General features: G+C 37.6%; 3 protein-coding genes across 3 annotated transcripts; 1 reads left to right on the top strand and 2 right to left on the bottom strand.

The window, feature by feature from the left end:
• The first annotated feature begins 736 nt into the window (after window positions 1–736).
• c1ql4l (complement component 1, q subcomponent-like 4 like) lies at window positions 737–2129 on the top strand. The gene is made up of 4 exons (XM_084412657.1): window positions 737–1034; window positions 1165–1227; window positions 1330–1461; window positions 1552–2129. The coding sequence occupies exons 1-4, from the start codon at window positions 866–868 to the stop codon at window positions 1827–1829; spliced, it is 642 nt and encodes a 213-aa protein (XP_084268783.1). The 5' UTR covers window positions 737–865; the 3' UTR covers window positions 1830–2129.
• Window positions 2130–2436: 307 nt separating this feature from the next.
• LOC311292844 (heterogeneous nuclear ribonucleoprotein C) lies at window positions 2437–7692 on the bottom strand. Its single transcript, XM_084412653.1, has 9 exons — window positions 7413–7692; window positions 6446–6574; window positions 5914–6179; window positions 5751–5823; window positions 5580–5642; window positions 5331–5500; window positions 4255–4368; window positions 3278–3411; window positions 2437–3091 (listed from the first exon to the last, which is right to left on the bottom strand). Exons 2-9 carry the CDS (start codon window positions 6448–6450, stop codon window positions 2987–2989), a joined length of 930 nt encoding a protein of 309 aa, XP_084268779.1. The 5' UTR covers window positions 6451–6574; window positions 7413–7692; the 3' UTR covers window positions 2437–2986.
• A 3797-nt stretch (window positions 7693–11489) lies between these two features.
• On the bottom strand, window positions 11490–22093 carry dcaf8 (DDB1 and CUL4 associated factor 8). Its single transcript, XM_084412650.1, has 13 exons — window positions 21819–22093; window positions 20975–21044; window positions 20322–20408; window positions 19169–19800; window positions 18152–18292; window positions 16651–16745; window positions 15413–15523; window positions 15033–15163; window positions 14796–14903; window positions 14510–14640; window positions 14289–14408; window positions 13598–13714; window positions 11490–11738 (listed from the first exon to the last, which is right to left on the bottom strand). Exons 2-13 carry the CDS (start codon window positions 21009–21011, stop codon window positions 11628–11630), a joined length of 1821 nt encoding a protein of 606 aa, XP_084268776.1. The 5' UTR covers window positions 21012–21044; window positions 21819–22093; the 3' UTR covers window positions 11490–11627.
• Between the last annotated feature and the right edge of the window lie 1327 nt (window positions 22094–23420).

The raw sequence follows: 23420 nt of genomic DNA on the forward strand, positions 1-23420 counted from the left end.
GTGGGTACAAAATGACTCGTGACGAAATCGTATAGGCTACCCACCGTCCCCACCGAAATCGACGCCTATTATCTTCGGTTTGGCTGCTTGTCGGCCTTTCGTTGTCGGACACTTTTTTTACAGTCTATGGTTCGATAAAATACCTTAATTACTTACCATAGTAAATCAGGGTTAGGGTTAGGGTAAGAGTTAGGGTACATTTTGGAAGAAGACAACTGATGTATTGACTCATTATTTTAATTTTGAATAAATAAATAAAAACTAGTGAGTTAACTAACTAATATGAGGAAAATGTCCTCACTAGTCAATTGTCATATTTCACTATTTGGCCATCACAAGTAGCCTAGGCCCTAGGCTATAGCCAAACGTGTACACAATCACAAATGTCTTATGGATACATTCCAAAGGCATAACATACACTATACAAACTGTAGGCTACTCTATTCCCCAAACAAACCTACCTTCACAAACTTTCTGCATTTTTTCCATTTTCAAAAACATCACTTAGTATGATTTATATGGGAACCAAAAAAAATATCCCACAAGGACAAGGATTTCAGATATTGCCATCTTTGTGGGGACATTTTGTCCCCATAACATAGTGTATGCCTGAACCACACAACCACACACATAATCCATTAACGCAAATTACCGGTATGCTGAAAATGTCTTGTTTTTAGTGTACCCAATTCTACAATTGATTCACCCTAATGGTGAACCCTCCCATTCAGTCTAAAGTATATGTTTACAAACTTTCGCAACCTTTCACAACAAAGTATTTAAGAACAGCGTTTGCCATTCAAAGCTGAATTCTGGAATAAACGCAGGAGTAATTTGTCGGAAAAATAAATAAAAAAGCGAGACAATGGCAGGACTGCTGCTGGTACTGCTGCTCTGTGCTGGGAGCTCAATTGCACAAGATTTATTGACACCAAGTATGGACATTATTGCTGAGCTCCAGAAGCTAAAACACATGGATGAAAGGATACAAAAATTAGAAGAAACACTGACCCAAGTATTGAGTGAGAATGAAGGTAAGGTGGATTTGTATTGAGCATGTCATTGTGGATGATTTCTTACAAAGAAATTACAACTTAAACATCTTTATAAATTCATTGGTTTGCAATATTGTGACATTATCATATCAATGTGTATTCCGTACAGCTTTGAAAACCTCGGTACAAGATTCACAAAATAAGCTTGAAACTGTCCAAAAAGAGATTGAAGGCAAGTATAAGGCACATTTTGTTCCCATAGACATTTAAATGTATTAAATTAAACATTTTATTTGATTGCACATTTTACATCAGCCCATTTGCTCATTTCCAGCCAAAAAAGTTGCTTTCTCTGCTGGACTTCTGGCATCTGGAACAGGAAACACTGGGCCCACTGGTAATCCGAAAATTCTGGAATACAAAAAAGTATTTAGTAATGTTGGAAGTGCCTATGACTCAAATACAGGTAAGGACTGTAAAGAGAATACCATTACAGGAATACTGTGTTCACATATGATGACATTTTCTGTGGCTGCTTTGTTCATGTGCCTTACAGGTATTTTCACAGCACCAATAAAAGGAGCCTATTACTTCAGATTTTATGCTCATTCTCATGGTGGAACCACAATGGCAGTCAGTCTCTTGAAGAACGATGAAACCCAGTGCTCTGTGTTTGCCTGGAAGCCTGTTAGCAATGGTAATGGCAGCAATGGTGTTGTTCTCACACTGGAGATCGGTGATCAGATTTATACACAACTTTGGAAGAACACCTGGGTTTATGATGATTCAGCAAGTTACACTAGTTTCAGTGGCTTTCTGATTTTCCCCTTGTGAACACCTGGATTTCTTAGAAATCCAGTGCAGGGTGTGATGCAAAACACAATTATATGAAGCTTAATTGTTCCTGTATAAGTGAACTATATCCAAATAAATTAGAGCTAATTGGCACAACGAAAGGGAGATCATTGTTTATGCTTCTTAGTTGTGTTAATGTCTGGACTTCTTCATATTTCTTTCTTAAGTCTGTAAATGAGCTAAACTCATATGATCCATCTAAGAATGGGAGTAGTACTTTCCATATCTCTAGCATATTAAATGCTGAACATTTCATTAAATAAAACAAATGTCACAGAATTATGATTCACTTGCATTCTTCCCCCCAGGTGGTGAGACACCATCAAAGAATCAGAAAGTCAAAATTAGACTTTTAAAGCTCATAGTATGCAGTTTAATGGTTAAATATGAATCATACTTCACATCAAATTCATGTTATGGGTGATATGAATGAAAAAAATTATAATAAAAAAAAAAGGTTTTATTTTTATAACTTAAAAGACCATCCTAACTACTTAAGCTAAAATCACTGACAGCATTGTCACATGATCAAATATTTGCCAAGGTTAACACTGAAGAAAAAAGAAAAAGAAAAAAAAACAACACATTTAATTTAATATTTTATTGAAACTTTCCTGTAGAATTATTCTGAAACAGGGTGATATAAAAAAGACAGGTAAATACAAACATAGATGTTTCATGGAAGCTTGTTGGTTCTCTGTAGAGGAGCCACTCAAGTTTCTCCCTTTAAAAATACAAATTTTACCTTTGTTCACAGAAAGAAAATTCCCATAGAGACACAGGGCAAACAGGGAACAGGCCAGTTTCACTCTGAGAATGCATAATGGACATATTCTGATAGTGAAAAATAAAAACCCAGAATTAATAGGAATAACTGGAGAATGTCATCGTTTCTGTTGTTTGAAAACAAAAGTTTGTCTTCATCAAGGTTAAGGGACTTCAAAAGCCTGAAAAGTTGTCATGCTTACATTAAAAATAACCTGACATCAGTGAAACTGATGTAATTGTAGTGTCAGTTATTATAAGTGTGCAGGCATCTATAGACAAATCTTTTAAAGACTGGCTTCAACCTTTCAAAAGAACTGAAAGGGCTGAATTTTGAGTGGGTGTCTGAAATCCATGGGGTTTAAAACAGCCTATGAGTCGTCGCCATTAACGCTGTCGCCATCTTCCCCTTCCACATGCTCACCCTCTTCCTCCTCTTCCTCCTCTTCTTCATTCTCTCCTTCCTGGCTTTTAACCTGAGAGAGAAAAAAAAAAGAAAAAAGTTTGTATGAAACTATAGTTGGAAACAAATCTTAGAGACCCAAACAACATTAAGAATATTAGACCTCTTTACTCAAATCATGTCCTCACTAATTCAGCACCAATTAAACATAATCTTAACATCCATAATCATAAATGCAAATAGATTCATTTTCACAAACCTCCTCCTCTTCCTCCAACAGATCTCTTTCCTCCTCAGAATCGTTTATCTCTTGCTCTTCCCTCTCTCTGTCTTTCTTGCTGGAATGCTGCAGGGAGGAAGCCTCACCCACTTCTGCCTTCACACTCTTCCCCTCTGATGTAAAAAAAAAAAAAACATGAACATACAATAAATATAAACACACACATACATAGGAACGCTAGTATTTTCACCCCCCAAAAATGGTTTTAAGCCAGTTATTTATAACTTTTGCTGTAGTGAGTCTGTAGGAAATATCAGTTTACATTTCCAAACGTTCATTTTGCCATTAATTGTAATCCAGTGAGATTTTTGTATGTACAAGTAGTCTGACAACAGCCAATATGCTCCACACGGAGATCAGATCTCACCATCATCGAGTCTGTCTGTGATTACATGAAGAAACAGAAAAAACTGAGAAAGACTAAAACCAGAAGAACTGTGGCAACGTCTCCAAGACGCTTGAAGAAACTTACATCCAAAGCTGTGAAAACTTTTAGGCACTCGTGTAAAAATGCTGTAAAGTGAGGATGCTTTCAAAAATAATGTGGGTTTTATTGATCAATTAACTTGTGTTAACTAAATCAAATCAATATTTGGTGTGACCACCCTTTGTGTTTAAAACAGATTTGCACATAGTTTTTAAGGTATCTTTGGAGGTCCGTTTCTTCAAGCATCTTGGATACATTGCCACAGTTCTTCTGAAAAACTGGTCTCAGTTTTTTTCTGTTTCTTCGTGTAATCATAGATAGACTCGATGGTGATATCAGATCTCTGTGTGGAGCATACCAGCTGTTGTCAGACTCCTTGTGCATACAAAAAAAAGTTTTGATGTAATGGTATTTTAAAATGTATTATTTTTGACAAATACTATGGATTGATTATTTTCGGGGCCCATTTGAAGGCCATGTATGGTGAACCTGCTGCAGAAACTCAGGGGGAAACCGTGAACACTTTTACCAGATTTCTTGCTGTGGTCTTTCTCCATCCTGTCCAGACTCTCCAGCAGATAGTCAACCTTGTGTTTGATTTGAGAAAGCTCTCTCTTAATTGTTTGTAGGTCATCTGCTTTTACTGAAAGAAAAAGAATTCCCTGAATGCATGTACCAATTGACAAGCCAACCAAGGTCAAAAATGTAAAATGAGTAAATGATTTTAAAAAGTAAATAAAGTAAAAAATGCAATGTTAACGTACATTTAAAAAAAATTAATAATAATAAAAACAAATCAACCAAAATGTATTTAACATATTTGTCACTGGTGGATTAAATGGTAAGTTTACCCATCATTTACTCACCCTTGTTTTGTTCCAAACCCGTAAGACTTTTGTTCATCTTCGGAACACAAATGAAGATTTTTTTTTACTAAAATTTGAGCCAGCTCTGTACTCTCCATTGACAGCTACCATTTTGCAGCTTCAAAAAGTTCATAAAGAGATCGTAAAACTAATTGAGCGGTTTAGTCCAAATTATCTGAAGAGAGACAATCGCTTTAAATGATGAACAGATTGAATTTAGGCTTTTATTTACGTATAAACATCGGATCAGCAAACATAAACAGAAGCTTAACCGAACCTGCTTGTGGAAGCTCAAACGTGCTGCATAACACGAGAATGAACCTCATTGGTTCTCACACTTAAGGAGAACATGCTTGAGCTTTCGTTTACCACAACTGATGTGTGAATTGATGAATGCTTTTATGTGAATAAAAGCCTAAATTAAATCTGCTCAGCATATAAAGCGATCATGTCTCTTCAGAAAATTTGGACTAAACCACTCAATTCATATGGATTAATTTTACGATCTCTTTATGAACTTTTTGAAGCGTCAAAGTGTCAGTTGCGTAGCTGTCGATGGAGGGACATAAAGCTCTCAGATTTCATCAAAAACATCTTCATTTGTGTTCCGAAGATGAACGAAAGTCTTACAGGTTTGGAATGACGTGGGTGAGTAATTAATGACAGAATTTTCATTTTGGGTGAACTATCCCTTTAAACAAACCACTCTATAGAGTGAAAATAAAGAAAAGGGACTGACGGGCTCGAGAGGATGTCCGCTGGCTGCTCTTGGAAGCAGTTGAGAAACTGGACTTGGTGCGGCGGCTGGTTCCCCCACTCATACTGACCCGTGGACGTTTGGAAGGGATCACAGCCCGTGACAGAGGAGGTGGTGGTGGCGGGGGCACACGGGAAGGATATGAATACATTCTGTACAACACAAAGAGATTGAGGTGTCAGCAAAAAGTGCACACATTTTTATAAATACCCACTGGCAAAGAGATCTTACCTGTCAAAGTATTCTCTCTGGAAATCATAATCAACCTCAAAACCAGAACTACTGCTGGAGAGACTTTAGAAAAATAGAGATTTTAACAACAACAACAACAACAACACTGGCTTATTGGAATAAAACATTAAAATGGGTGAATATAAAAATAAGAACAAATGTATTCCTTACCTGTACATATCTCCAGCTGATCGTTTTGACGTGTTTGGCCTGTGAGGTTTGGGTTCTCCTGCCAAGTTAATATCTGATTGAAAGACAAGGCAATTGTTCAATTAAAAAAATATATATAAGATAAGATAAAATAAGATAGTACCAGATTGTTTTATGTCCTCACCAAGCACCTGTCCAACGATCATCCGGCCGTCCTCTCCTGCAACAGCCGCTCGTGCGGTCCTCTCGTTGACGTACTGGACAAAAGCGTAGCCCTTGTGCACAGAGCAGCCAACAATCTTGCCGTATTTGCTAAAAATAGCTTCAACATCTGCCTTGGTAACCAGCATAGTGTTTAAGTTTCCAATGAAGACCCTTGAGTTCAGCGACCGTGGGTCTGTCTTATTTGTGACGTTGCTGGCAATCAGCTGACTAGCGCTGGGCGAACGACTAGGGCAGTGAAAGGAGACATAAGGAAGGAAATGAGTATATTTTCAAGGGGAAAGCTAGCAAAATTGAGCCTGTCCTACTTTTAAGACATCTAGTACAGTATTTTTTTTTTTTTTGCCACTTGCTGAGGCATGCATTTGCTAATTTGTGGATGATCTGGTTAGACTATAAACCCAAAGAGGACAATACTATTCCTCAATAATTAATACACAGAAACCACATATGATATTAGACATTGAAAGAAACTGTTGATGACTGTGACTCACTCCATGGTGTTACTGCAGGGCAGTCGTCCGTTTGGCAATGGGAATAGCCCAAAGTGCAGATTACTCTCAGCCAAAGCAACAATTCCAACACCCCAACCAGTGAGCGGGTCTTGGCTCCTAAAAGTAACACTGAGAGAACAAAAACACACCACATTACATCTGGACAAGGCTAGTTTTGTTTTAATCAACATTTTAAATTGTTTTAAATAGATCTAGGTTCAGTGTTTAAATACACATAAGAAAGATGACCAATCAGAATTCAGTATTATGGTCATTAGGCGAACATTCTATCAGTGGAATTCAAAGTAAAAATTAATTATAAAAAAGGGGGGAGGGGGGCGTAAAGAAAAAAGTATGTTTTAACGGCTAAATCTAGCAAACATTTAGTTTCATCATTTAAAAAAAAGTGATGCAACAGATTCCCGCGATGATAAACATCGTTAACTTTGACCTGAAAAAGCCAGCGCGCCCAGAGAGCTGCAATTTGGGTTCTTAATCTTATCAGTTATCACCCTCTCTCCTCTCCACATATCCATATATACACAACAACAACACAGTTGTTCTGTGGCTGCCGTCGCATCACCCAGGTGGTGGTGAGGAGAGAGTCCGACATGATTATAAGCGCTTTGGGTGTAACGTTGTAGCAGTAACGTTACATAGTAAAGCGCCTCCTTCATTCATTCATTGTGGTCGCGATATCGACCACAATCGAGTTTGAATATTCCCATTTAACACTCACGAACGCGGTTTGGTTTCTTTGATTAAATCACTTATGCAAGGCATTATGACTCAACACACGTGGCAGAAATTCTAATTCATGAAATGTAATAGAAAATCCTCGAAGTAGACAAAGAGGACAAACAGGGCCTCGATCATTGACCGGAGGTATAACGGATATTTCTGCAAATGCACGAAAAATATGCAAAGGTCATTGTTGATTTAAAATAAAAAACTATAGCTTACTCACCAAAAGTTTAAAATGTGTTATTTAAGAAGGACTAATCTTAAAGTGCCTGCAAAAAAGCAACAACTGTGAATTCGCCGCGAGCAGTCAATCTGCTACGACATAAAGCTGGCCGCACATTTTTCAAGTTTAAAGTCATATGTTTTATATGTTTTATTTATTTTTATAAGCCCTTCTTCTCGTCTAAACTCCGTAACGCTGGCCTGCCCAGTGTTCATAAAATATCAAGAAACGCTCTATTAAGTTGCATGTTAAGTTAAGTGGTGGCGTGTTTTTTTAAGCCGCAGTTGCGCGAGTAAGGGCTTGTATTTTGAAAGAAGCATGACCTTTTTGGAGTCGCATTGCGCGCCCTTCACACATTCTCTCTCTCTCTCTCTCTCTCTCTCTCTCTCTCTCTCTCTCTCTCTCTCTCTCTCTCTCTCTCTCTCTCTCTCTCTCTCTCCCCTCATGTGTGCTTGAGTGCTCTATCCTACACTTGTTTCTTTTTTCAGGGTTATGAATGTCTGGAATTAGTAGTAGCCTAGGCCTTAAGTTTTTCTCCTGACATTAGATGGCACAAAATCTCATCTCAGCACTTTTGATGAATGGTTACGCTATCTTTTAATTTCCGAAACAGTTTTGAGATTGATCTCATTTTGTGTCTCTGGAAAATAGTTATCTATGACATTGTATTTTGTTCAACATCAACGTTGTTGTTTTTTTGGTACCTATTTGTTAATAGATTTGTGGACACAACAATGTTGATATGTCCGACATATCGTTAATTAAAATATGGGTAATTAAATATGTAAATATTAAAATATGCCTATACATAAAGTCACAGAATAACTTTACCTTTCAGATGACTCTTTTACTGGGATTCTGTTTTGTCTGTCATCGGTTTATATATATTAACTTTATTTATATATAAAGTTAATCAAAGATAGGCTTTTTACCCCAGGTAGGAGGCCATCTTAACCCTCTTTTAATAATTTCAAATTTGTGCTATAACAACTAAATTAGGAAATATTTCTATTTATTTCCTATAACAACACACTGGCTGATGCATCATGCTAAACTTATGCCTAAATGTGTTACAGTTACAGCTATATACTATTTTCAAAGTAAGCCATCTTACCCCATCCTACCTAAAATCATGGTCCTAAAAAGCAATGCAGAATAAATCTGACTGAAAATCAAACAGGCCAGAAGAATTTTAATTATGCATGTAAAAAAAAAAAAAAAAAAAAAGTAAACTCCACTCACTTTAAGCTTGTATTCTTAAACAAATGATGTTCAAAGAAGGCAAGGCGGCTTCTTTGGGTATAGTTTAATTTCATTTTTACGTTTTCATAAAGAGTGTCAGTCCAAATTATATTTTCGTGAAATTTATTTGCTTAAGTTTCACAATTTTCTGATGCCTTAATGCTGATTGCTCAAACAGCAACTGAAAAAGGATGCCTTAATGCTGATTGCTCAAACAGCAACTGAAAAAGGAACATTAAAATCAGGACCTAAATATGACTACTATAGCAGAGACAACAGCACTAGTGTAATAATATCGGTAACACTTTACAGCAAGGAAGTTAGCTACATTATTAACACGAACAAAACAATGAACGATACTTACAACATATATTCATTTTAGTTAATGTTAATTTACTTTTTTTAATCAAAAGTTATATCTCTTAACATTAGGAACTGTGATCTAATGTAAACAACTGTATTTTATTAACTAACATTAATAAATGCTTAAAAAAAAAGCTTATTCTGAGTTGATATCATGCAAATGCATTAAATAAATAAAAAAGAGAACTTCTTGTAAAGTGTTACCATAATATCTACGGTTTATAACATTTTAGATTTTATGCCAATTAATCAAATCTTATGCCTGTACATGGCATGTCCCCTATTACACAATTTTGTTATATTTGTGGAAATCAATTATTTAATAGAATATTTGTTTCAGGATGCACAAATAGTGAAAGAGAAAACAAGTTTATATGCAACCACACGTACAACTAATTAAATAGCAATAATTATATAAACTATGATTACATGGCATGACGGCCTGAAATTAGTTGCACGGAAAATAAATTCCTCCAGTATTTACAGTAAATGAAGGCACTTGAAATAATAAGGCACTTGGTCAGAAACAAAAGAACAGATTTATCTCTCTTTTTTTTTTTTTTTTTACTGCACAAATCATACATGTTGTCTGAACCGAACTGAAAGAACACAACATTAGGCAGCGGTGGGATAACTCCGATGAAAACCCTAAAAAAGAAGAGAAAAATACATGCCAGTGACAGGACAGACATTTTGAGCAGACAAGTGAGAATGAGAAAATGCTTTTTACTTCAGTGACAATTAGGGTTGTAATCCAAAAAAACTGTTTCATTCATTTAAAAGTATTTTGTCTTATACAATATAAATCTCTGCATCAATACCAATTCAATTTAGACACCCTTTGAAAGAGTAATGGTTGATGGTGATTTTTACATGTATTTAATATTTATTTATATATATATATAATATCTTTATATATTTGTATATACATCTAGTCATTTAAGTTATTCTTCTCATACAAAAAGAGAAAAGTTGAGACTTTATTCCCCTTACAAAAGAAGAAGGAAAAAGGGGGCAAAGTAATTCAAGCTTCTTACCCCTCCCTGCGTACCCCCACACGTGCTTTACATCCCCTGCCCTTGACCCATAATTCTTTTCAACATGCAAGTTGCAAAAGGGTCACAGTCCATCCATGTTTGCTCTTAACCAGCTGAATCCAAATACTGACAAAGAACAGCCACCATTTTTATGAAAAATGGGTTGCAAGGGCTTAGTGGGTTCTTCAGGCAAACATGGAACATCCTGCTACATTTGATCCTTTCCACCTAGTTAGGCAAAGATCTCAAGGATGTATATTCAAACAAAAGACAGAGGAAGAAACAAGGATTCAACAAATCACTGGATCTGAGCACGTCGTCGTCTTTTCTCTCAATTTCTACGGGACAGGGCTGAGAAGACGAAAGCAGTCCATGGAGAGTTACATTTGTAGCCTTTTGAAATTTCTTCAAGAACTCCAAGTCATCTCCACCCAAGTGCAAAACCAAAAACCAAAGAGCTGGTGTCAAATCTCTGTGTTCAATTTAAAAGTCCACGATAAATTTGGGGAATTGCAGGGCAAAAACAACTAAATTAGCTAAATAAACACATTTAATCCAAGTATTGCATGCCCCCTAAGCGCACACTCGTCTTAGAGATTCAAAACTCAAAGCAGATCCCTGATTAAAGTGCACTCAGTAGCATGGGAGAGAGGAACGGAGAAAAACAGCCAGCTCTAAAACCAGATTAAGTAGCTCTGGCTCATCCTCTGTGTCTTCAGTCAGATCTAAGAGAGCATTATTGACCTCAAGAAAATTTGCCGCGCCTGGCTTCAGAAAACACACACACACACACACACACACAGGAGAAGAGAACAAAGACAAGACCGGTCTATCAATGCGATGAAAAAGACAAAGATTGCAGTCCAAAAATAACAAACGTCAGCTCAGTCTTGGAGACAGAGGCAGTTCAGATCACTGGAGAAAACTGAAGAGGAGAGTGAAGGATGGTGCTGTTTTTGAATAAGTAACACTCATCATCTCAGTAATCTGCAAAAGGACTGGCTTTGAGTGTCCGCACTGTCCCATCATGCACTGAACACGTCGCTGTGAAAGAAAAGCTTGAAGTGGGCCTGTTTTCTACAGCACAGATGAGAAATGTCCTCTTCTGCGCCTCACGACTGCTGCAGAAAAAACGCTGCTTCTTGGTTGCTGATAAACTAAGGCAGCAAAACAGTAGAGGCGATATTTCTCGATCATCGGCTGTGGTCTTCCGTGTGATACGCTGTAAAACTGGGAATGAAATTTGTCTGTGTCCATGTTTGCATAAAATCAGAGTGGTTAATTGCGTGTGTGTGGTTGCAAATGTATAAAAATATGAATCTCAGTATCAGTTCTTCCCCTAGTAATGTCTCTGTGTGAGTGTGTGTGTGTGTGTGTGTGTGTGTGGAGCATAAAGCCAGATTTTGACAATCGTTTCCCTCTCCCTCACACTGTGTGTATGTGTATATAAAGCTATGTGTGGGTGTGTTGCTGGCCTTTCAGTGTCTATTTGTGTACCAGTGTGTTACTAGCATGTATGTGCTTAAATATATGGCAAATTGTGTGTGTGTGTGTGTGTGTGTAGGTGTGTGGCTCAGGAGGACATGCACTGCACATGGTCTGGCCCTCCATCTTCTTCATCAGAGGAATCTGGGGAGCTCCAGGATTCGTCTGTGTCGCCCTCTCCTCCCTCCCCTCGCCGGGCCTAAAAGGGGCAAAAACGTTGAGAAAGCTTTCAGTGTACAGTTTATGAATGGCTATGAAGAAATCAGATCATGGAGCATGAGGCTAAGTTCTTTTCTGTCAGACAAACCAACCATTATGAGGCCATTCTATTAGGGCTGTGCGATTAATCATAAATAATTTCTGATTTGGCTTCCAACGATTTAGAAAACAAGATAATCAAGGTAAAATTATTATTGTGCCTCTGCCGCATTCTGTCCAATACACTTTCACTTTCCTTCACAGCGGTGCACTTTCTTTCCTCCTGAAGCCAAAATTAACATCCAAATTACCTGGATAAGTGAGTGTTGCTAAACTGCAGGATGTGCTTGATATTAAACAGTGTTATTAAAAGCACATTATGCCACGAAAAAAGATACTGTTCCCATGGCGACTTTCTGTGTGTGCACTCCGGGAAGGTGGCGGAACGCACATAAGCAAAGTATACTATGGGCTTCAGATACATGCCTAAACAGTCAAATAGCCAACACACACTTATGTTGAAATGCCATTTTGGCGAGTATCCTCGTAAAAAACAGTCGGTTATGTCTTAAATTAATGTCAACAATTGAGAAAGTAAAACGCATGTGTATATCAGCAATATTGGATCCGTGCAGCTCTTAAAGTGACAGCAGCCTAATAAACCTGCAGCAGTCATTAATGTTAATCAAACAACAAAAGACAAAGATAAAATCACTCACTGCTGTTGAATGAACAACTTTTGTAGTTTTAATAAGGATTAGTCTATATTTAAAGGTGCATTGCGCAAGTCTCTGAGTTTTTGCAGAACTATGCCCCCTTCTGGCGACACGCGAAACTGCAACCAGAGTTGTGCACGCGGTTACGTGGAGTTTGCGTTGGGGTTTGGGATGAACTAGAAGCCGGTCTCTTTGAATCCATCTTCTACTTTTGCAAAAGTCGCTTGAGTTGTCTTCGCTGATGCGGATAATGGCGGCGAATACACAAACCTGCCAGACTTAGCCAGGTGAGCGTGAACGCGCATGACGTCACGCCCAGTCGATTCCGTCCCGAATCCCTCTTATTTATTTTACTGTACAGGATTATAGAGGCAATCGCAGTGATCATAAAAGGGCTCATTCAGCCCATCAGGCAATTGTTTAAGCATGTATGGGTTAGAAAAACGGGTATTTTTAACATGAAAAGTTGCTTAATGCACCTTTAATGTATACAGCAGTGCTATTTTACATTTTTATTACTTTATTCAATTTCTGTTGTAGGCTATTCCTTACCTGAATACCACTGAAAGTACATCTTCCTGAAAAACCTAAAGCACAGTTTATTTAATTTGTACTTTTGTTCTTTTTATTTCTGTGTCCTTTTTGTTTGTAATTAGTTCCTTTGCTCTTACTGTATTGCTGACCGTTTACTTCTCTTCTGTAACTGTTTTGAGAACCTTTTACCTACATTAGTTCACCTAGTATTAGTTTTTGCTGAAGTATCGATAATTGTGAAATTTCACTGATATTTTAAATGACTCGTATCATGAAATAAGACTTTGATTATATTACCCACCAACAATTGTGTAAAAAAAACAAAAAAACATTGTGATTTCAATATTGACCAAAATAATCGTGATTATGATTTTTACCATAATCGAGCAGCCCTATATTCTATTTATGGTTTCCAGTTTTATGTATGTTAAGTGTAGAAGCGAACAAAAACACTTTCATCTGAGTGATTTTGATTTCATACAGCAGCATGTTCCTTTGCACAAAGAATATGGCACTATATCTTAAGTATATTGAAATGAACTACATAGTCAAGCCAATAAGACTTATATATATTAGTAATGAAAAATATGTTAGAAGAGCAAATTCTCACCCGCTGAGGTCTTCGGTTTCTCATGTGTCTCATCAGGAACCAGAGGAGCTGTGTGTCATACTGGTCACCATGACGAACGCTGTCTTCATCACGCTCTCGCTTGTTCTTCTTCATTATCTAAACAACCACAATAAAATGACAAACATTTATATTTTGTTGCATTAACAAAATATTTATTAGCTACACTACCGTTTAAGAGAGTTTTAAATGTTTTTGAAAGTCTCTTACGCTCACCAAGGCTGCATTTATTTGATAAAAAAATACAGTAAAACAGTAATACTGTGAACATTATTAAAATTTAAAATAACTATTTTGAGGTTTATTTTTAAGACATTAAAAGACTCAGTGTTACAAAAGATTTCTGTTTCAAACACATGCTGTTCTTTTGAACTTTCTATTCAAAGAATCCTGAAAATCTACTGAAAATTCAGCATTGCCATCACATGAATAAATTACATCCTGAAATATATTAAAATAGAAAATGGTTATTTCAATTTTAATAATATTTCATATTACTGTTTTTATTACAAATGCAGCCTTGGTAAGCATAAGAGACTTAAAAAGAAAAAAAGAAACCCCCTCACCCAACTTCAACTTCTGTTCAGTAGTGTAAATCCGACACAAATAAGAGCACTACACTTCATGTCATATGCATTATATGGAAACATATCTTCTGTGGCATAGTATGTACCTCTTTAAGTCCCTTTAGTGTTGTGGGATTCTCAGCAGTGGGCGCCCACAGCTTCACATCATGGTCCAAACCACTGGTGGCTAAACCTGGAAGATGAGGATGTGGCTCCAGACAGTTCACCTGAACATAGAAAGAAAATATTTTTACACTTACACTTCTATCAATTTGTAAACCAGAAGTTAAAGGTTCTAGTCTAGATTAGTCAAGTGACAGGGTCTTACCACTCCTCCCCGGTCTCCCTCCATAAATTGAACCACACGAGCAGAGTTCTTATCCCACAAGTAGATGTGTCCACAGTCACTGCCACTGACAACAAACTCACTACAGGGACCATAAAAGTTAACCCCCTTCACTGGATTTTCCAATAGCAGATGGAAAGAGAAAAAAAAGGGGGAAATGGTTTCACAAAAACTGAATCTATATTGGTTATAACATGCATGCAAAATGTGATACATGCCTTATATTGCAATTAAATCAAATGAAAGCATTCAGGTTTGAGACAAGTACCGGTAGCATTGTTGCGGTGACCCTTGTATCTTCTACGGTAATCAGCCCCATCACTGTGGCTGGAGTCGAAAAGGTAAATGTCCTCGTCATTGTAACTTGCCAGCAGTTCTGAAAGACAGTTCAATCATGACACACTTTGAATGTTGCTACAACAGATAATATAACACGTAACGTTTTTAATCAAAGCCATGAAACCATAAAAGGGTCATAAGTTAAGGGTATAAGTTTACTTATTACCTGTGCCATCATGGCTGTACACTAAACAGGTGATATTTGTTTTGGACTCGCTGGCCACCAAGTGAGAAGGACAAAACTTCTTTAGCACACCATTATTATCGTGTTCATTTATCTTTCTCTGGTCATAGATCCTATCACATATAAAAACAGGAAGAGAGAGAAACAGTGATGCAGTACAAGAGTTATGTGCCACTGGAGAAACAATTGCAACAGGTATAAAGTTTGACAATTGCATCAGAAGCAGCTTGTGATATAAAACAACGTTAGATGTTAAGACATGATTTCAAAACTTATAATACTCATAAAACTACAGACATACACAGAAGCATGACTTTGGTGCAAAGGAGGCGACGACACGTCAGTGAAGATGTTTGTCTCACCTGACATACTGGTCTCTACCACCCACAGCAAATTGGTGCGTGTTGGCTGGGTTCACGAAAATGGTATACAGCCCAACCTTCTTTTCGCTCTCCTTCACCACCACCAGTTTGCTGAGCGAATAAAAAATAACAATTATTGAATTCTTCATATAGAACAAGAGTGTATCATATGAAATCACACCCATTCTATGGTCTAAAACAATGCAGACTTAATACTCCAAACCCACCTAAATGAGTTAAATAACATTGTTATAAGTTTGAGTGTAAAGAGATAGTTTTTCCATGATGCCAGTAAAGAGGAATCTGGTTGTTAAAAGATTATGGTTTCTGTAATGTAACCAAATATGTTATTTTCTTCAGGATAGCAGATTTATTTTCATTGTTAACCTTTTTGTCATTTTTATTTTTGTAGCACAGAAAAGAAAATAAGAGAAGAAAATGGGAACTGGATCAGGAAATGTGGCAAGCGAATATCAAACACATTCAAATTTGAGCTGCTGGGGGGGGGGAGGGATATGTCTGAAAAAAATATGACAATCGGAAGCAATCCTAGGATTGCTAACCCAGATATGTGATGTTTTATAGTAAATGTGAAGAGAGATCACATTAGTACAACCAATTTATCTCCAATAAAGTGGGTCTATTACTTGCTATTAGAATGCTGAAGTGTATACAATATAATTCAAAGTTTGGAGTCGGTAAAAACAATTTTTTTAATGTTATTACAAAAATTCTCACCAAGGTGGCTTATATTTGATCTTTTAATATATTTTAAAAAGGTAATTTATCCCTTTTCAGCATCATTACTCCAGTATTCAGTGTCACGTGATCCTTCAGAAATCATTCTAATATGATGATTTGCTGCTCAAGAAACATTTCTTATTATTATAAATGTTGAAAATTGTTGTGCTTCTTGATATTTTTGTGGAAACTGATAAATATTTTCAATATTCTTTGATGAATAGAATGAAAAGCATTTGTATTTGAAACTGACATATTTTGTAACATTATAAATGTCTTTATTCCCATTTCCATTGCTTAAAAGTATTAATTAAAAAAATGACTGATGCCAAACAATTGAATTGTAGAGTATACCATGATGTTACTAAATGAGATAGTTTTATAGCATTACTTCTATACTGTTCACTTTTGTCCCTCTGGTGAAGAGCTGATTTTCTTTTCCTCTGCCAATCTTAGGGCAGCTGTCTGTGACATTTGTGACATGACTTTGCACTCACTTGGCAGGTCTGTCTAAACGCAGGTCAATGCCGAACACGACTGCGTCTTCACCAGCGGAGAGGAAAGAGCAGGGAGAGTCTGGCTCCAGTGCAAGCTGAGAAAATAAAATCTTATTTTTCACAAGCATTCACATGTGACTCACTCTTTGAGTGAAATCCTGTTTATATGTTGCCCTAAACCAGGGGTCGGCAAGTAAGTTTGGCATCGGGGCAAAAAGTTTTCAGAACATGGTCAAAGGATAATTTAGGAAATGATTTGATGAAAAATGCAACTAGAATTGCCTGTGACAGACTGTTACAATGTCTTCTGTAACTGGTAGTGAGCTGTTACTCTGTGTTAAATCCTGTAGTAGGACAGTCATTGACAAAAAGTGTGGCGGTGTCTGGGTTTTACACTGGATAAATGAATAAAGCAGTAGTGACACGTAAACTGGCAAGTATCTTCATTCACCAACTTGCAACACAGACCGCCTTGCTAAAACACACATATGTAGGAGATGCGGAATGGATCAAAATAACTCTTGAATAAGCCCATTATTTGCATGTTTGAGTCATGCTCTTAACAAACTATGTTTTATTTCCTCTTTCCATATTGTGAATAATACATTTGTATCATTTTAATTTGCTTGTTACACAATGGAGCCTAACTTATTGTAATAATTATTTGACGTAGCCTACTTTTACACTCAGAATTATTCTTTAGCATCCTCACGTACTAAACTGAATTTTTTTTTATTGTTTGCGTGCTGGAGGTACGCTATTACGTCGTGTGCAGAGTGATGTGAACATTTAAGCTAGCTGTTGAGAGAAAATGGCACTATCAAAGAGTCTAAAGAGGAAAGTTGACAGCAAAAATAGGGCATACAAAGAAGAACGGAAGCGTTCATCCTACCTAGTTTTGTGAATGCAAAGCTGGTGTGTCTTATCTGCAACGCAGCGATCCACAGACTCAGAACTTTTCAAATTAAAAGCTCTCAATTCATCTCAAAATAAAACACTGCTACAAAAACGTTCTCGTACTTTTATTTTGAAGGCAAAATCACTAAAGACGAAGTGATTATGATTAACTGTTGCTGTCATGACAGATCTATTTCAGAACCAGCCGCAATCAAAATAATCTGGCTGCGGGCGTGGGCCAGATATTATTGCTGGCGGGCCAGTTTTGGCCCGTGTTGCCGACCACTGCCCTAAACCAATAGACCTCAGTTCTGATACACAGAAATATGTTCTTTGTTCTCGCACCACAGCATGTTCGAATGCTTGATTCTGTTTGGTTGACGGATGTTCCCAACTGTTGATAAATGACCGTGTGATTGTAAAGCTCCAACTCTCACAGATTACACAGGTTTGGTTTGAGGTAACCACTGAAATAACACGAGTCCAGAACAATTAATTCACCCATCAGAATAACAGCCACAACTTGAAACACCTTAATCATTAACTTCAGTCCGTCATCTATTATTCATATCAAATATACAAAAACTTTTATGGATGATCATACCTTATGAGCTGCACCTTTGTGCTGGGCCACTCTTTTGGTGTTCTTGCAACGCTGCGTGGCAGAAAGCTCAGCCACTCGGATCTGTCCATCTCTGGCACACATGGCCAATGTGGAGTCACCGCTGTGTGGGAGGAACTTTGCCTGGGGACAGAATAATAAATAATAAGGAGTGATTTAGATGAGGCACTGATTTAAATTTCTACATTTTAAAATCTTTCTCTGGTCATCTGAAACTAAGATGTTCAGAGGAACTTAAAACACATTTAGAGGGTGAACACAAAAAGAGGTTTCTGTCCAACATACCCAACACAAATTGAAGAAATCACAAATAAGTTGAACAAAATGTACGGTCAAGTTAGCCAACAGGACTGGGGCTAAACTATTGATGTGGCTTTTATCTAGTTATTAATAATGTGAAGATATACTATACACTAAAAAACACTACCGTTAAAAAGTTTGGGGTCAGGTTTTTTTTTAATTGCATTAAAACTGATCAATTTTCTTTTATGATTTTTTTATATATATTTTTTTTTTATCATTGTTTCCACAAAAATATTAAGCATGCACACCGTTTTTTCAACTGTGATCATAATAAGAAATGTTTCTTGAGCACCATAACAGTGTATTAGAATGATTTCTGAAGGATCATGTGACACTGAATAATGGAGTAATGGCTCTTAAATTCAGCTGTGGATCACAGGAATAAATTGCGCGCATATATATATATATATATATAAAAATGCAGCTAGATTGAGCACAAAGACTTTTGAACAGTAGTGTATTGATAAAACACTACCCATACATTAGCCTGAGCAAGTGTCAAAATAAGACTCAAAGAAACAAGCCTTGCTTTTGTTTCAAAAGCCCTAAATGTCACCTTCAGTAACATCAAGAAAAGGTTTTCTTTGTGCCTTGTGCCTCTCCAAGTTTTCCCATCAATGTGCCACTGTTTAAATTGGGAATGCAAATATTTTAGAGCTTCAGACATCTGCAGTCAGCTAAACTGATCTTCCTCACCTGAAAGACATTGCTCTTATGTCCGCTGTCAAACTCCAGCTCCGCCTTTCTGCGAGCCCAGTCCCAGATCACCACGCGGAGGTCATCGCTGCCGGATGCCAAACGGGTGCCGGAGGGGTTAAAGTGGAGGGTGTTCACGCAGCCTGTGTGTCTCTCCAGGCGGCCCTGCAGTTCCAGCCTCTGCAACAGACCCCGCGCCCCACACACCCTCCTCGCAAACTGGTGCGAATCACGGCCGATCTCTCTGGCACGGAGAGAGGGGACCGCGCACCATGAAGGACGACACAGGTCACGCAGATCTGCTCCCAGCCACGCTTCCATGGCTTGCTCGTCTTCTTCCTCCACGTCATCCTCCTCCTCATCTTCTTCATCATCATCATCGTCTGAACTGGAAGAGTGATGCGTGGCACCACCGCTGGGTCGATTCCTCTTCCTGGCGGATCTCTTACTTTCATCTTTTCCCCTCCCTCCTCCCTCACTCTCTCTCTCTCCTTCTTCAGTGAGAGAGTACAGCCCACTGCCATCCATGCTGTCAGTGTCCTCCTCTTCTCCCAGTTCCTGCTTCTGCTCAGAGTCTGCCATGGGCCTGTCCTGACCACCCTCACTTCCCTCTGGAGCTGAACTCAAATTTGCTGTCAAGAGAGAACTTGAAAAATTGGTGGAGCATTGCTTACATATATCACAGTCAAAGTGATGCTTGGGGTCAGGAAGACTTTCCTTATAAAGAAATTAATACTTTTCTTCAGTGAGGATGGATTAAATTTAAACAAAAGTGACAGTAAAGACATTTATAATGTTACTAAATGTTTCTATTTCAAAGAAATGCTGTTCTTTTAAACGTTATATTCATTGTGGAAAAAAATTATCACCGTTTCCACAAAAATAATTAAGCAGCACAAATCATGAACACCAAATCAGCATATTAGACTGATTTCTGAAAGGATCATGTGACACTGAAGACTGAAGTAATGGCTGCTGAACATTCAGCTTTGTCATCACAGGAATATTATTAACAGTTATTTCAATTGTAATAATATTATTTAACAATATTACTGGTTTTACTGTATTTTTGATCAAATAAATGAGCATGAGATACTTACTGACCCCAAAACTTATGAACCGAAATGTGTATTACAAAGTTTGGACTCCATACCTGACTCAGGACTGGTTTGGGTCTCTGGCGCTGCAGACGTATCTGCTTCCCCTCTTCCTTCTCCAGGTTCTGGATCATCAGAACCACCTGGTAAATTAAGCCCCAGGCAAAAAGAATTAGCTGTATTTGCCATAATTTGAATAATGAGAGATTAGGAGTATTTCACCCAAGACTTTTTTCACTCTCTTGCCGTATTGACCCCATTTTATTTTATTTCTTCCATGAAACACAAAATTAGATGTTATGAATATTGTCAGTGCTACTATTGACCATAAAACAGAAGTGAATGCTGACAGTAAAGTACCATAAAAGTCATAAAAATACAGAAGCAAAATACAGCTACAACAGAGGGGAAGATTATCAGTTAATAATGACTGAAATGTTGGTCTATTCCTCACACAAAGTTATTATATGACTTCAGAAGACAGACTATTTTTTACAATATTATATGATGATAACATTGGCAGTATAAAACACTGTTTACTGTCCTCATACGGAGAATGGGGAATTCTGTCTAAGATCTTCTTTTATATGTCACTCAGAAAGAAAACAGTATGGGTTTGTAACTCCGCATGGACATAATTTTCAGTTTTGGGAGAACTATTCCTTTATTAAGACAGTAAACTGAAAGCTAAAACAAGTTGTTTACTCACCATTTGGGACACTGGATTTGCCGTCTGTATCGCTCATTCTGTCTGACTGTCTCTTCTAACAGAAGAGACCCTGAAGAAATAAAAGACAAAAGAGCTTACTTCAATTACACTGGATTATGTTAAGACAATATATTTCACTTACAAATTGATTGAAACGCTTGAGAGATCATTTAACGTTGGTATATCCTATAGTCTGTGATTACTAGCGTCCTAATCAAAATGCAAGTCTTCAAACCGATGAACATAAAAAGACATCATTGCCATTTTGACACATTTAAAAGGTGATGAGCTCTCAGATTGACCCAGCCAGTGAGCTGACAGGATCCCTGACATCAGCTAAAGGTGGCAAAATAAGCCTGCTTGCATGGTAAACACCTGCCTCGAATCGCAATACCCATACCATTACCTTGTACAGTAACAACTGAGTCCAACTGCAAACGACACTTACATAGCAGCCTGGTACTGTTCGTGCATTAGTGGCAATGCCACATTAACAACTTGACAGTGCGCAGTAAACTGGCTGCGACTAGCAAGTGTGCTAACTAATCTTAGCAACTGCTTTTGTGGCATTACCCTGTTCAAAAATAGAAAAGCTGCTAGGTACTTTTGCAAGCTCGCACGGCTCTAGGCAGTCAAATTGTAGCTCTTCAGTTTTGAACAAAGAGAGATATATTATCAAGATTACAAAGACGTACCGACGAGTAAATATTGTGTAATGTGTCGTGCAGGAGAAACACGAGTTCAACGCGTCAGTAATGGCTCTGTAATGTGTGCTGGCTCAAGCTGACAACATGTAAACATGGGTCGTAGCGAGAAAATGGAGAGCTAACTACCGAGCGGTTACCTCTACTGTAGGCCCAAAGTCTCCGCACTTGTTAATCCTCTGCGCAGATTTCCTTCCTTCACCTTCGAGTCACGCGCAAACAAAAGCTCGACACATTAGGGAGATGTGCCCTGGACACACTCATGCACGGGCGATCCAAAAACCACCGCAGTTTAACGTCGCGTTTTTGGTCGTGCCCGCAGTGTTTATGTTTTGACTGATCTCCTTCGTTAGCACTTCTGTGTTTTTTGTTTTTTTTTGTGTGTGTTTTTTTCCTTCTCTTTCCTTTTTTTCTCTTTCTTTTTCCGGTGTCGTGCCAAGGTACTTACCCCTGAAAGGAAGTGTATCCCCGGTCGCGGTAGCGCGCACGCAGTCAGCAATAAAGGAGCCGTGGATTGTTTGAGCAAAGTAAATTAATCTATAACACGTAAATTATTTAAGTTATCGTTTTACTATTGTTGTTTTATCGACGAGGTTTTGCAAAACCAGCTCTCACGTGGTAGCTACATCTATCACAATAAAGGCTTTTATTATATAGCTACGATCGATGCACTGATTTGACATTGGCATAAGTTACTGAAAAGCAAAGACGACCATATACCGTTTCACCCATAAAGCAACCAGCCTTTGGATATTAAATTGTTCTTAATCCCTCCCCCTTCCACGGTGAATTATTATCAAAACCATTTAATAATGCCCGCGCACTTAAATAAATGGGGCATAGCCTAACGTACACAAAAAACGAGTGTAGATCGATGACCTATCGTTAATTGCTTTATTGTGTGAATACTATACATCGTGTCTAATAACAGCAGTGAATATGGACACGTTTCTTGTTTCCTGACAAAAGTTATAGTGGGATACAAATTTTTTCAGATCGTATTTTTGACCTGACAAAATATGTATCCCCCCGCAAAAAAAAATCAACAGATGATGGCCTATCGTTAATTGCTTTATTGTGTGAATACTATACATCGTGTCTAATAACAGCAGTGAATATGGACACGTTTCTTGTTTCCTGACAAAAGTTATAGTGGGATACAAATTTTTTCAGATCGTATTTTCGACCTGACAAAATATGTATCCCCCCGCAAAAAAAAATCAACAGATGATGGCCTATCGTTAATTGCTTTATTGTGTGAATACTATACATCGTGTCTAATAACAGCAGTGAATATGGACACATTTCTTGTTTCCTGACAAAAGTTATAGTGGGATACAAATTTTTTCAGATCGTATTTTTGACCTGACAAAATATGTATCCCCCCGCAAAAAAAAATCAACAGATGATGGCCTATCGTTAATTGCTTTATTGTGTGAATACTATACATCGTGTCTAATAACAGCAGTGAATATGGACACATTTCTTGTTTCCTGACAAAAGTTATAGTGGGATACAAATTTTTTCAGATCGTATTTTTGACCTGACAAAATATGTATCCCCCCGCAAAAAAAAATCAACAGATGATGGCCTATCGTTAATTGCTTTATTGTGTGAATACTATACATCGTGTCTAATAACAGCAGTGAATATGGACACGTTTCTTGTTTCCTGACAAAAGTTATAGTGGGATACAAATTTTTTCAGATCGTATTTTCGACCTGACAAAATATGTATCCCCC

This window comes from Rutilus rutilus, assembly GCF_951802725.1.
Source record: "Rutilus rutilus genome assembly, chromosome: 6".
Lineage (NCBI taxonomy): Eukaryota > Metazoa > Chordata > Actinopteri > Cypriniformes > Leuciscidae > Rutilus > Rutilus rutilus.

Coding starts and splice junctions, on each gene's coding strand:
- dcaf8 (XM_084412650.1), bottom strand. CDS start 21,011: ATGAGCGATACAGACGGCAAATCCAGTGTCCCAAATG. Junction 16,746..18,151: donor ACAAAGGTGCAGCTCATAAG/GTATGATCATCC, acceptor TTATTTTCTCAG/CTTGCACTGGAGCCAGACTC. Junction 15,524..16,650: donor CGTTTAGACAGACCTGCCAA/GTGAGTGCAAAG, acceptor TTATTCGCTCAG/CAAACTGGTGGTGGTGAAGG.
- LOC311292844 (XM_084412653.1), bottom strand. Junction 5,643..5,750: donor TCAGCTGGAGATATGTACAG/GTAAGGAATACA, acceptor ATTTTTCTAAAG/TCTCTCCAGCAGTAGTTCTG. Junction 3,092..3,277: donor TGTTGGAGGAAGAGGAGGAG/GTTTGTGAAAAT, acceptor TTTCTCTCTCAG/GTTAAAAGCCAGGAAGGAGA.
- c1ql4l (XM_084412657.1), top strand. CDS start 866: ATGGCAGGACTGCTGCTGGTACTGCTGCTCTGTGCTGGGAGCTCAATT. Junction 1,228..1,329: donor TGTCCAAAAAGAGATTGAAG/GCAAGTATAAGG, acceptor GCTCATTTCCAG/CCAAAAAAGTTGCTTTCTCT. Junction 1,462..1,551: donor TGCCTATGACTCAAATACAG/GTAAGGACTGTA, acceptor TGTGCCTTACAG/GTATTTTCACAGCACCAATA.